At 39.1% G+C, this 14960-nt stretch overlaps 1 protein-coding gene across 1 annotated transcript in view; it reads right to left on the minus strand.

Annotated features, from left to right (window-relative positions):
* Window positions 1–12765, minus strand: part of MEGF10 (multiple EGF like domains 10) — a gene marked incomplete at its 3' end in the record, with an annotated part of 76798 nt that extends 64033 nt beyond the window's left edge. The window contains exons 1-3 of the mRNA XM_082013096.1: window positions 12641–12765; window positions 9749–9850; window positions 8274–8374 (exon numbers count right to left, since the gene is read on the minus strand). Of these exons, the coding sequence (XP_081869222.1) occupies window positions 8274–8374; window positions 9749–9850; window positions 12641–12756 (319 nt within the window). The 5' untranslated portion in view covers window positions 12757–12765. The remainder of the gene's footprint in view (window positions 1–8273; window positions 8375–9748; window positions 9851–12640) is intronic.
* Window positions 12766–14960: the final 2195 nt, after the last annotated feature.

Genomic DNA, 14960 nt, shown 5'->3' on the forward strand with positions numbered 1-14960 from the left:
AATATACTCAACCCAAATTCCTGAGCACTAAGGCTAAATATAATAAGGCATCATTTCATCGCATACTCTGTGAGACAGACGGAAAAAACCACAAAATTCAACACGTCATAGGAAACTGGACCCAGCAAGAGCTACAGAAGCAGCTCTTTGAGCATCTCCTTGCACTGCCCCTCACACCATGATGAGAACATAGGTCCTTCCTATAATCCTTGTGTGACAGCACATGCTATGGCGCTGTGCAAATAATCATCAACTGCTTCCAACAATAAAACAGTCTTAGAACAAATGCATAACAGATGCAACTTTGGGTCAGTGTTTACATTGCAAAGTCATCTCACAAATTAAAGCTGTATTCTCCTCTTAGCCACAACAGCATAAACCAACAGTAGCTTCTCTTCAGCTGCTGGAGTGATGTTTCAGTTTTCCAGCAGTACAACATGAATCGAACACAACTCTTCAAAACAGGCTACCACTACTAAGTCTCTATAGAAGTTATCTATAGGTAACAATGTCGGGGGTTTTGACAGCTAAAACTCTGCTGACTCTAATGATGAAGAATAATGAAATAAGGACCACTGAAGGAAGTTGTGGTTCTTCCAAATAAATGCAATGAAGATCAATTAAAATTATGGCATACAAATACACAAAAATTTCTTTCTCAAAGAAGGGATACATGTAATTCTTTGCTTTGAAGAAGCCAAGAAGGTTTCAAAAAATATTCAAGAAAATACAAAAGAATTAAATATATGCAGGACTTCCTTTTCTTTTAAGTCTCTTAATGCCTAAAAATATATCCGATCAAAGAATGATTTCTTCGTACACTCTGGATATACATAAAAACCTATTTTGTAACCAAAAGAAATTATTCCCATCACACCTTATGGGCTCACTGATTCTTGGCAACTGAATCCTAGTTAACATCCCTAAGAGACAGCATCTGTAAAAAAAAAATTGCAATGAACATGGGGATAAGAGAACCAAACTTTACTACCTGCAAAAAAGTGTAAGGTGAGGACAACGTGAAAAGCACTGGAATGAGCTGAAAAGATGTAAGTGACATCAGGGACAGAGAAACTGTTTTCTCTGGTTTTCTATGGAATTGTTGGACATGGTATAAGAAAATACTTCTGTGCAAAAGGAGGTGAAAAACTTAATGTGAAGCCTTTTTGAGACTGAGCAGTGTAAAGAAGCACCAAAGCTTCACTGGCAGCAGTAAATTGCATGTCATATCTTCTTCTTTTGTAAGGGAAAATTCGTATCATATGAAAAGCAATCTGATCTTACTCTTGAGTATTTCCTTTAACATCTTATTTCCCCTCGTATTCCGTGTCTTATTGTTTCCTTCAAAATCTTCCCTAAAATCTTGTCTTGTCTAACTTACAGGTCTATTTCAGCGAATCATATCCTTCCATTTTCTTAAAAAACAAAAGGTAGATTTACTCTTTCTGCTTATAGAGTATCAGTCAGCTTGAAGGATCTATAAAATGTCTGCTGCTGTGTGTGCAATCCCCTTTCCGCACCACAGGAGGACCTGCCCCATTCCCTGGACACATGTCCACCAGGCTGCTTCAGCTCTGTTCCCACCTCAGTTGCAGGGACTGGTACTTCTGTAACCAGCTGAATGCACATGCCCTGCTGAGGAAGCTTAGCAAACTGAATCAATGTGAAAAGACATGTATAAGCCGCCCAGGCCATCGACACCACTATTACAGCAAGCTGAAAGTGATGAGAGGCAAGGGCTTGGCCAACATGCTCGCAGGCATGCCTTGGCACCACAGCTTCAGGAGGGCAGCTCACACCAGGGGGATTGAGCCAGTCCTGCTAGAGGCATAGAACGTATAACACAATTTTAGGTCAAGTTGCCACTTTCAAACACATGTCTTGTACTGATATCAATGAAGAGAGGGAGACAGTGCTCCAGCTCAAGAGAAGATTGCAATTCAAACGCCTACTTATACGCTGATGGGCTCCAGCAGACCCCCTGCAGCACAAACGCAGATTGCTCCTCCGTTGCTATACCTACTTAAAGTATCACAGTTGAGCGGAGTAACTCCTGTGCCTCACATGACTTCCACTTCTGAGCTAGAGCATATATGAAGAGCAGAACACAGTTAGACTTGAAATTTCTGAATGGCATTTTATGAATCTGCGCTCTGTGATTAAGAGAGTGACATGAAGTTATTTCGTTGTAAGACGCCATAGATGACATTTAGACAGCTGTGCATTGCATTATCTGGTGTTACAGGAAGATACAGAAGAATTGCCAGTAATAAAATTTGAAAAAAGATACTTTTATCTTTAATGGAAGTTTATGCATGCATTTAAGGATCTCTTGCTTTTTCATATTGAAAAGCCAGACATAAATCAATTAACATAAGCAAAGCTTGAAATAATTTGGCTGTAATTATGCATGTAAGTAAATGACCAGAAGAATCAATTACGGTTCCACAATTAGACTTTCACCTTTTAAATGAATTAATCACATCATCAAATGAGCAGATACCTGAAGTCATACCTGATTTCATGAGATTTCATACCTGGAATCTATTAAATAAAATTCCTATCAACTTTACAGAGAATTCATAGCGGGAAGACTGTAGCAATATCTGAACTGGGCCTGCTTCTGGATTGTAAGTGCATCTTCACATTATTTCTTTCATATAAATGACTTTCAACAAAAGAAGTCATGCCACATGCCTGTCTGTACTTCGTGTTTAGCGTTTCTGCTAATACCACTCTATCCTGACTTAGATACCTGGTCACTGAAAAGAGCAAATTGAAGAAATATATCCATTTTAAAAAAAAAAAAAAAAGCATCTTTAGCTGTTAAACTTTTCAAATTTAAATTACAGAATTTTGAGTGCACAAACCGTCTTAGACTGGAAACAGAAAAAAACCTCTTTTACATATTCTACAAGGTTTAACTTGAACCCCCTCAAAATTAATTAAAATAAGGTCTCTCAGCACTTATAGTGCAAAATAAAATTCAAATATCTTTTAAACTACATTATAAATGTGTTTTTTCAAATAAATTCTTCATTTCCATACTGTATGCTAGAACATATCCTTTGGTTAATCCTTTTTTCCTATGCTTGATGACTAGTTGTTATTAAAGTGAGTTTTAGCCAGTTATACATTGATAGGTGGTTTATTTTGTATTTCATGTCTAGGCGAAATTCAGCACGTATAATTCTCCTTTAATGTTCTTAGAAACGTGCTACACTGTGACAAACTATATGTGCAGTTGATGTTCAAGCTACCAAAATGCTACTAGGATCGTTCTACCTTCTGCATGTGTGCCAATCTACAAGAAAGCCACCAGGAGACGTCTTAAAAGTCTTTGAATCTTTTCATTTCAGAAACATGCTAAAAATTGAATGAACTTTGTAAATGTAAAAAAAATAAAACAGGAGATTGTACTTTTTGTAAAAACTTCTCAGTCTGTAGCTCAGCCTAGCATTTGTATGCCAAATCTCCTAGGGTTTGCCACGGATATTAGGAGATAAGTGACAGTAAATTATTTGGAATAAATAAGAGACTAAGTCAATCACTCAATCTGGTATGGACTTTCTAAGGACAGCAGTAAGTTCCTTTATAGAACTTAACAGAATGATTCTGTCTTTGTATCTGCATATAAACTGCGTTCAGATCACCTCAGAAAGTCCATCAGATCTAAACATTAATTAAATGTAATTTTTAAGAGGAAAAATAAATAATCACCCGAGCTCCTGTTAGTTTCCTCTTCTGCAGAAACACTGATAATAGTGAAGACAGAAGTCAGAAATTGGCACATTATTCATATCCTTTATAAACAGGAGTTATACGAGGAGAGCACGAACCAGGGTAATGCTGTAAGTACTAACAGATATTGTCATGCTTATAAAAAAGGCCAAGTATTGACCCCATATAATGTTGGAATTAAAATTAAAGGTTTTTTACCCACCTGAAGACAAACTCAAATGGCACAACTAATAAAACACTGGATAATTTTTCTATTCAGCATGACTGAGCACTGCTTGCCATAATAAACTCAATCTGCAAGACAATATATCTATACTGGCCAAAATTTACACTAAAAAAAAAGTGTCTATTTTAATATTTATGAACATCATTTAAGACTTCCCCAAGAGGTTCCCTGAAAAGCTTCCCAAGGGCTGCAGATGGAGGCTGACTCCTGATGACACTCTGTTGCTTACTAATGGTGATATAAACACAGCATCATTTCAACAAACTCAGAAACACTGAAAAGACAGGTATCCTAGTTGCCTAACAGGCTGCTTTTTTTTTAAACTTACGATAGCTGTAGTGGGGTGGTATTTTCCATAAAATTTTTAACAGATATCTGCTTCTAGTGTCTTCTTTTGACCAATGGCATTAGTCAAAAGAAGAGGATGCTGAAATTCTGTATCACAGTTTGGACAGTTTACAGTACAATGGTTATTTTTAATTCAGAGAAGAACAAACAAAACAAAAATTTCCATATGAGTAACAAAAAACACCTGTTTGTGTATTTTCCATATATATGTATTCAACATATATATATTCCACATACATATAGATATGTGTGTGTGTATATATATATACTGAATCCAAAGACAAAACACAAAAGGAATTTTCCTGAAAAAGTGAAAACATAACACAAGTTTCACCTATTGAAAGTTTTCAGGGACAGGTATGGAAGTTAGAGCCACAATTCCACAGAATCGTGTAACCTAAGAGGAATTCAAATTCATCTGTTCAGACTGGACTCCAAAAGACTCAAAAAACCCCACTTACATTTCAGCCAGTGCTCTTCTGTGGCTGTTGGTCATTCTTTTCCTTTGTAAATATAACATTTTCAGACTTTAGGAACATGAGGCTGGCACATTCTTGCAATTCTTTATGCAGTGACAGCTAATTCTCTTCCCATTATAGGCAGGGAAGTGGCACTACCACTAGTAAGTACTACCTCTAGGGGAATAGTGACTGGTGAGTATTCACACTGTAGATTCCTAATTATTATTTTAAAAAGGAAGTCACAATTTCAATTCATCGCTGTATGCACCAAGTGTTGAGTCATACCAAAATCATCTACCAGTAGAATTTTCTAACTGAGCTTTCTAAATTGAGAAGTCAAGTAAAGGAATAAACAAACAACAAAACATCAACAGCACCACAAATATTTTAGCCTTTTAGAAGCATCTTACATCCTCCATTAAGAAAAAAATAATCCACACTGCATGGAAAATAAAACTACCCTAATGGAAATGCAGTGTGCATTGTAGAGCAGCAACAGCATAAAAGAAGGTATCTGCAACACTTCAAATGGATTTGTTTCTCTTCTATCTTTGCATATAAAAAAGGAGGGAGGTGCATGTGTGCTTTTCAACGTGGTCAACATTTTCTTGCAGAAAAAGACTTTGTGTTGGCTTTCCGCCCATGATATTTCTGCTGCGATGACACAGGCGACGAGTCCTTCCCATATCACTGTCTCTTACCATTTGATCTCAGCTGACAGCATGACACTTGCTTTCCCAGTTAAACTGTATTATCACAGTGCATGCAGGCATCATCTCCTCTAGTATGTATACGTTCACTACAAAGAAAGCTGTTTGAAACAATGGAAAGCATGAGATATTTGCCACCTTCTATTAACTACTGAGCTTCTCCTTTGCCCTGAATCCTCAGCTCCAGCTGAAGGTCATGAGGACTGAAGGTTTCCCAATGCCTTCCAGAGTCAGCCGTTACAGAATCAAATAAATGCAAAGTTAGCTCCACTGAAGTACCTTTATTTTTACATAATTTGAAGTCTGAGGCACTCCAAAATTGCTTCGAAAGTCAAAGCAGGTATATCCTGAATATCAGCATTTGGCATCTTTTTATGTAGTAACGGTAAAAAATTAGTACATCCAATGTGATCCAAATTTACTAGGTTCTGAGTATTACTATGTTGATATAGAATGAATTCACTACATACAGTGTAGCTATGTAAAAGCTGTAGTTGCATAAAGAACTCATCGTCACACTTCTGATGTAATCAGTCCAACTGTTATACACTTCAAAACGTGTACTACTTGATAAAAAAATTAAATATGATCATTCATATATGCTGTACAACAACCCAATATAGTTAGAAATTGGTTCTTATAAGTCTAATACATACAAGTTAAAAACAAAAAGGTTAAAAAAACTGCCAATCCTGGTCTCAGATAGATGCATTTTTTTAAAAAGTTGTTTTTTAAAAATATCATTTTGACCTTGCTTTTTCATGTGCAGGAAACACTTTAAATTAGAAAATCTTTACTGCTGCATTTTCAAATTCCAAGAAGTGCTGTAAAACAAAAATATAAATGAGGATAGTATAATGTGCTGTGACATTCACAGGGTATAATCTTCCAGGGATACAAATAAATCCTATCGGTCACTTCCAGTATGCACATCACAAGAAGATGAAAAGCAAAAATTAAGAAATTATTTTGCATTTGTATTGAATAAATAAATTTAACATACATACTGATATTGATTTTCAGACTCTCATTTATCAGTAAAGACCAAAGACTTATGCACTGCACTGCCATCTCCTAAACTGGGCTGCAAAATCCATTGCCAATGACAAATCCCTTGCTATCTGTCTTCACACAACATCTTCCTGGGCAAGCTTCTCCATAGCTTGAGTGCTACATTTCACCACTGTCATTATAGCTGCAAGGCAGATGATAAAGCAATGAATGTATCTCCATTTTTTCCTCTTTCTCAGCTGAGGAAGCAAACTCCAGGTAAAGCAGTGTGCCTTAGAGATTTAGGCTGAAAACGTGATGTTACAGAGCCAGCCTTTTGCATGTGCCTCGGTCCAGGTCCCCCTCTGGGGCGGTGGGAGCGTGCCAGCGGGCTCCCCGGGCAGGTCAGCTGAGTCGGAGTTTGACTCAGGGACATGACGCAGAGCTTCACACGAGAGAAGCAAAAGCAGACGCCAAAACAGCTCACACACTGCGGCTTCCCCTAATAAACTGGGCTTTTCACTTTTTTCTCTTCGCAAGGCTTGCCAGTCTGTTGCCTGTTCAGAAACTGGGCAGCAAGCCTAAGGGCAGCCCCTGCAGTCCAGAGGCTCCAGCCCCTCATCAGTCTGCTCGTACAGGGCCCATTTCCAGAAAAAAATCAACTACTGCCTCAGTCCCTCTGACATTGTTCATTAACGTTCTGCAGGTTTTTAAAATCTCATTATTAGAAGAGGTGAAGCAAAACCAAGAAAGGGCTATCGCTGTTTTCCACTATAATGCACGCCCTTTCTGTGTCCTAAAATTAATAAAACTATACGCACAGGTCGACATCACACATGACACTACAGACAAAAGATTGTCCCTGATGAGCCCAGTTTTTCACGGAGATGAAAAGATGAAGAGATTTGGTTCCCTGTCTTCTGGAAACCTTACTGTTGCAGTCCATGCTGCACATGTGCATTCACAGGGACAAATAATTTGAAATACTATTGGATTAATTTCATTTGTAGCCCTACACATTTGCCCATCTCCAGGGATACATTATCCTTCACAACTGCTTACCTGTCACAAGTTCCCTATTATCAGTCCTGCCGACACGAGCGTCTAGATACCCAACCCGCCGTACGACGTTGAACAACCCTATGTTAAACTACTGACCATACACCCCAGGGCTCTGGACTAACACCTCCTCTATTTCCATTCTGCCTTTCTACTATGCTCTTGAATGAATACCATTTTAAGAATCAAACCTTCCCAGGTCAGCACAAGGCCATACAAGAGAGAGAAAGAGAGCTGAGCCAAGGCCACCACCAGGCTCTGGACACAGCTCTTGTCTCTTTAGACTTAGGAAGGTGTGGAGACAGGGGCATCTGCCACATGAAAACGTGCTGCTGCCTTCAAAAAGTTGTTACAGATCTCTGTAACCTGCAAGAGAGGCTAAGCATGGGCATCAACCGGGGCCCACGCTAAGGAGAAAAACCTTTTATTTCCCTTCTTGTTTTGAACCTCATATTTTTTTACTGTGTTGGAAAACGCACTGACACTTGTCTGTGCATTTTCCTTATGATCATTAGTTAGAATCACATCAAGGCTGGTTACTGAAGACATCTGAGATCCAATTATCCTGTCATTTGCATATGCACAACATCAATTGACTTCAACGAGAGCTGCACATGCACCACTGGTAAATAACTGAGCCCCCTTAACTCAGCTTCCACAAGTTGCCCGTCAAAGGGGAGTCAAATCATCATTTTGATAAACATATGGAATTTCAAAGCAACAAGAAGGTAAACTTACGGACACACATTTCCCTGCTTTCATAAAATCCAGGGCAGCACTGGGATTTACGCCTGTACATCGTTTTTTCACCATGTCTGTAAGCAGTGCGGTAACTGATCCTAAAGAAAAGAGTGAACGGTTGTTACCTACAATTCATGATTCAGTAACAAAACAACATATATTCTCACACATTTTAAAAAAATATTCAGGTATCAGTAAGAAGAGAGAAAAAAAGCTTGAAGAGACCTTGATTTATCTGTTGCTGAGTTCAAGAGTCCTAGTGGTTCCCCAACAAGCCTTATGTCCATGGGTGGCCAGACAGCAGGAGAAAAAGTTAAAGATTTTGGCTACTTAACTAATATGCAAACCAGAGCATCACTGCCTTTTCCATTAGCATCCCCTGCGGAGGCTAAAGGCTGGCAATACAGTTTGCTGGATCATTACAGCTATCAATTTCCAAGGGAAAGACTTCTGGGGATCATCCTCCCAAGGGTGAGATGTCATAAGAAGAGAAGTTCTTGCTAAGGAAAAAGACAGGAGGGATCAAGGGAGAGCTTGGACCTCCTGGGCAGCCGGTAGTGGGGCAGCTGCTTTTTGCCTAATGCAGCCCTGCAGGGCAGCGGTGAACTGGGCACAGAGAAATCAGCACATAAAGCCGTCAAGAACTGCAGAAAATACAGCTTCCCTCTAACACAAGCACGTACGATTTATCAGAAGCAGGCTGTCCCACTGCTCTCTCCTGTCTGCTCCTCGCCATGTCCGTACATCTCCACCCCCAGCTCTCCTGGCTGCTGACCACACACTTCACCGAGCAGTAAACACATCCCCACAACACCCGAGATGGTCTGAACTCCCAGCAAAGAGCAGCTCGTGTATGAATGGTGTCATAGGTAAATAAAGTGTAATCTCTCTGTGAACTCAGTATCTGCTTTTTACGTACTATCCGTACTGATCTGTCTCCTCCAGCTGCTGTGCCCCAGGGAGCATTTCCCACTGCTGACGGTTCATATTTATGGGCATATTCCTCTGAGGAAAATGCTTTTTACAGGTGTCACCAGTTTTTAATCATTCACCCCTTGCTTACTTTCTGCAAGCGCAAGGAGTTTCCTTTAAGAAATCTTTTTATTTTCCTTTCAAGTAGCATACACTTTCCCCAGAGCATAAGGTTGCAAGCAGCAAGGGGTCTCTCATGACATTTCTGAACAAATACACCTCACAGGGTCTGGGGAAATTAACTTTGTGCATTGCACGCTTTTTCACAACCTGTTCATTTTCTGTTAGCACTCCATGGGATGATACATACCAAGCTGCTAATAAAACGTATGTGACATTTCTTGGACAAGCACTTTCCAGTTGACACAGACCATAGCAGTTAGATAGGCTAGTCACTGTAGTTAAATATCCCACATACCATGGCTGATTTTGACAGACACAAAATCTTTACAAATATCTACAACATCAGCAGTTCAACAATATTAGCAATTATACATCACCTGTGTCGTGTGCACTTAAACCAGTTTAGGATGTCAGTACAACTGGTGTAGTAAATCTGATCAAAAGGATGTGGATATGACTCTTGCACTGTAACTGAGTAACTGGGGAGAGAGAGAGAGAGAGAAAGCAGACAGATTATCGAGCAAGTCCTTTATAGTACCGTCTGATTTACAAAGCCCTGGTGTAGAAAGGAATACATATAACAAAATATTAATGTGCAACAAAAACTCACATGAAGTTCAAGTTTAAGTAAAACATGAACCAGCTAACTTTATAAAACAGAAGATATCAAGTGAAAGGTTTTTCTTCCACCAAGCAAGGAAAATATGTATATATGCAGAGATCCATCATGTCTCTACTGTGTAATACATTTGACGAAATAGTACGACTAGGAATTTAAAGAAAAGTAATGCAAGCCTAAATTAAAACAAAAACAAAACACCTGTCCCCCAGACAAATTGAAGTAGCATGTAGTATGTGTTCTTCTGTGGCAATAAACTTTTACTAACATCGCTGGACAGCTGGAAAACTAGTTAAGAGCCAGAAAATTAGGTTTCTTCTGTTATCATATAGAATAGAAAAATCTCACTGGATTTTCTGAGAAATTTCTTTTAAAAACTGTAGATGTATCCATAGCAAAACCTCTTCTTTGGTAGTAGAAAGGTCTGCCAGGCTATTTAGATACTAAGTGCGCGTTAGGACAGAAATACACCTAAGTAACGGTTACTGAAAAATTATATAACAATTATGCCACCAAACAGTCTATTCAGCAATCAGAAATCATAAAATATTAAAGTCCATGCCTTACTTTGTTTACCAGTTGATTTTTAACAGAGCACTTCCCCCCCCGCCCCGAAATACTATACTGAAGTCCTACTGTTATTTTCTGCCAAATTATAAGCACAGTGCCCTAGAAATAAACCTACGCTCTGAAGTACAGAGCCTCCAGAGCTGTCAGTGGAGCAGGAGGAACAGAGTTCTGCTGCAAAAGGGAAAAATACTGAATCATCCTAGAAAACTCTTCAGCAGGCTGTTTGTGCTGGCAGTCGGTCAGTCCTTGATTGCGCAAGGGGGTTAGAAAATACGGGAATGCGTGGCAAGCTCCTGCAGCAGGACGGATTCCCAGGACCAGCCAAAACACTTACTAAGTATGTGGCCCGTCCCGCTTTCCCTCACTTTCACTCATGCCCTCTTTGACCTCTTAGCACCTATTGCAGGGCAACAGACACAACCTCCGCTCCCTCCTGTCATCACCTCTACTGAGGGAAAACACACCCAGACCCACTTACTCTAACTGCCCAGACCTTACTCCCTGTTTTTCCTATGTCCCTATGGAGACAAGCAGCCCTAATCCATCCAGCTGTCCGACCCAGTCCGGCAAAACTCCGGTGGGACGCCGACGCTTGCCTGCGGCTCCTTGTTCGAGGCAGGGCGTGGTCTACCCCTTCTTGCTGTGATGGCGGTTCATTTGTAAAGACCATTTTATTACTGACTGGGGTAGATTTACTTGAAGCATCTAGCACTGCCACTGACAGCAGCAGTGAAGAGCTTGTACCTGGGGCTTTACTCTCTCATACTGAGGTACCTTTGCCGCCTGCTCTGAGCAACAGCGTGAATGTTTCAGTAAGTTTACATGGAGTTCCTCCCCATTTCTGAGACTCAGCAGAAGAAGGAAAAAAGTTCATGCAACAAAATGGGTGTGCTTGCTAGACCTATGTTTCTTTCTGCAGACTTTGATTCCTTTGTTTTAAAATACATTATGCAATGTAAATAGTTATAGTTGGGTTTTTTCCCCATTTTGCTTTCTCTACATTTTAGCTTCCCTCAAAACCACTTTTATCTATAAAAACAGTAAACAAAGCATACACAATATAGAGCAGTATCCAGTAATACCACAGACACATGCCTGAATACTCTAAACAGGTATTTAGTATGGTAACTACTTCATATACACTTTGCTGTATAAGCCAAATTGTACACAACAGTAGGGGCAGAAACTCCAAATGCTTCACATGAAGCTCAGATAAATTTCTGGGGAAAGTCCTTAACTGATTTTTTTTTTTTTTAATAAGAGAGACTTTATAAAAAAGTAAATACAAGTTTCAGGTTTCTTTGTAAAGATTCGGACATAACAATTGCAAATAAATATACAGTGGCCTAGCAGCATTCCCATTGATTAAACACAAAACAGAGTTTACCTTAAATGCAGGAAATATGGATGTCCTCAAGTGAACAATTAGACTGTCTCAGGGATTAGCTGATCAATTATGGGAATAATAATAATAATAATAATAATACCACAAGGCTTAGTTTCACTACTATAACCTCTACACAAGGAAAGAAGTACAGCAAACACTTGTGGCTCAACCTCTGCTACCCACTGTAGTGTTCTCCTCACAATTAACGTGAAACTGGGTGAACAAAAAGACCAACTAAATTGATGAATTTCTCAACCTCATCAGACAAATTAAACAACAAATCTTAATTCAGATTCTGTGAATGTTGAATAGGAAAGAATCAGCATAATCAAATTTGGCCAAACTCCAATATGGTTAATTATATTTTGCATATGTAAAAGCTTCTTTTCACTTAAATTGAAAAAAGCTATTTTTATTCACTTCTTGTACCCAGATGGTTGTGTAACATTGCTGGTGCCACTGTAGTGTTTTTGGCATCCTAAGCCCTACTGCAAAGATGACTGCATTTCAGCCCAGTGTAAAACAGTCTTTTGCTTATCTGTGAACTTACCTTGCCCATGAAGTAATGTGAATTTTTTTGACCCATTCATTACTCAACTAGAAGCTTTAAATCATTTAAAATGTGCCAACTAAAACAAACCGAAGTATTACAATTAGAATTTGTGTCATGTATTTTACAGAAGAAAATATTACCTTTCCCAGTGGCTACACACATTGGGATCTTCCAGATTCAAAGATAAAGCTGCCACCATCCAATGGTACAGGAGTACGACAGGGAAGCCAAAAAACAAGTTCAAATGAAGAACCATCTTTCCAAAAAGGTGGCTCTAAGAAAAAACATTTATAATACATTAAAAATATTATACAAACAATAAAGGAGCTAAAACTCTTGACCCACTTATAATCAATATATATATGATATAAAGCAACAGGTACTTCAAGAAACACACACTGCTTGCCTAGCAGCAGCACTATCATGCCCATTTTGGAAGAACCACCCACATGGAGCAGTTTCCCATGAGTGCCAGGGCAGTCAGCCAGTGAACAAACTACATTTTAGAGGTCCCGCTGTCCCATCCAGTTGCAGGCAGTGAGGCTCAGTCTGTTTAGTGATGTTTTGTCCACACCAAATGACAGAGCGGCAACTTAAAGGCTGGCATTTGCTCAAAACCGCAAGAGTAGCAACGTTCAGCTGATGACACACCACCAGAAATCCTGCACATCCCTTACAGGAGGGGTTTGCGCCACTTGGTTCCTTGCCAGCAGCACCCCCAACTCCTGCAGCCTGGGCTGACCTCTTAAAAAGCCCGATGGCTGCCTCATCTAAAGCAGCACCTTTTGAAAAAAGTCCTCCCCAGTATTAGACACTGACAGAGTGTAATGCTGTACAAGGGCACTATCACTTCCCTACTCCTGCTGGCCACACTATTTCTGATACAGGCCAGGACGCTGTTGGCCTTCTTGGCCACCTGGGCACACTGCCGGCTCATGTTCAGCCGGCTGTCAACATCACCCCCAGATCCCTTTCCTCCGGGCAGCTCTCCAGCCACTCCTCCCCAAGCCTGTAGCGTTGCATGGGGTTGTTGTGGCCAAAGGGCAGGACCCTGCACTTGGCCTTATTAAACCTCATACAGTTGGCCTCTGCCCATCGATCCAGCCTGTCCAGATCCCTCTGCAGAGCCCTCCTACCCTCCAGCAGATCAACACTCCCACCCAACTTGGTGTCATCTGCAAGACGACAATATCCCAATATCGTTTGCAAAAATACACCCTCCTCTGCCAGTCGTACAATTCCCAAATAGAACAAACATTCTGCTCATAAAAAAGTTAATTCTAATAACACAAAAATCTAAAGATTACCCTAACACTTTGACTAGGTCTATCTTTGTTTTCAAGCAAATGATTTTAATTTGCTTACTGAAACACTTTTAATCCAACCTACCATTAATCCATAAATGCCAGAATGAATGCTGGTAATAGGTAACTTGAAATGACTTAAGCTAGTTCCCTTTCAGTGAACATTTGATCTTATATCCTCATTTTCACACAAATTTTAACACTATGTGGCTACAGAGATCACCAAAAAAGATGAGATCATTGATTATAATCTGTAGTATAATAAGAAAATAATTTCAAATAAACACATTTGTTTTGAAATAATACAAATATTTTTAAGAAAGTAAATTAATCAGAAACAGAAATTTCTTACTTTAAATATTGTGGAGCAGAATAAAGCAAACCACACCAATAACTTTATTTTGAGGGGAAAAAAGTCCACTGGGCCATAAAATAAAAATGGAGATGAGATAGTTTTACTTTATAATACCTTCTTTAGAAGTCAATATAAAAAGGCTCACAAAAAGGAACTATTATATTTAAGATGTGAGGATACAGAGGTGATCCCATTTTGCTAAATCCCTCTTGAAAAATCAGGGCTGCTGAAAGATATTGCATGCTCTGTAACTGTTTCTCTGCATGCACACTGCACAGCAGAGTAGTCAACATGGAGTTGTTTAAAAGGGAGTAAAAGCAGAAGTATTTTCAGCTAATAATTTCAACAAAGTGGTGACTTCCCTCACTGAAAATAGTCACTTTGATCGTGCAGACTTTAAACTGTATTTCGTTTTTTTCTTTTACTCTCAACTTCAGTAACTTTCCTTTTGGATACATTTAACAAAATTTAAAAGTTAAAAAAAAAAATCATTTGCATGAACCCCCTAGTGTAAAACTTGATTGCATTCCAGATCTTTTGCCTAATTATTAAGGAAAATCAAAACAGAAAATCAGTACAACTGATTAGCATTGCTAAAGTGTTTATATTAGCAATAAAAAATGTAGATGACTCGTTTAACTCTTGCCGTCTACCGTTTGCACTGAGATACCTCATTCACAGATTCATTTTTCTTATTATATATTGCTTAAATTATCTCACCTAATAATACATCAGTATCTTCACTATCTACATATACATAGTACCTGTGGTTTAAGTACTCAAAATGCTCATGTTGGAGAA

Source organism: Phaethon aethereus, assembly GCF_964289735.1.
Source record: "Phaethon aethereus genome assembly, chromosome: Z".
Lineage (NCBI taxonomy): Eukaryota > Metazoa > Chordata > Aves > Phaethontiformes > Phaethontidae > Phaethon > Phaethon aethereus.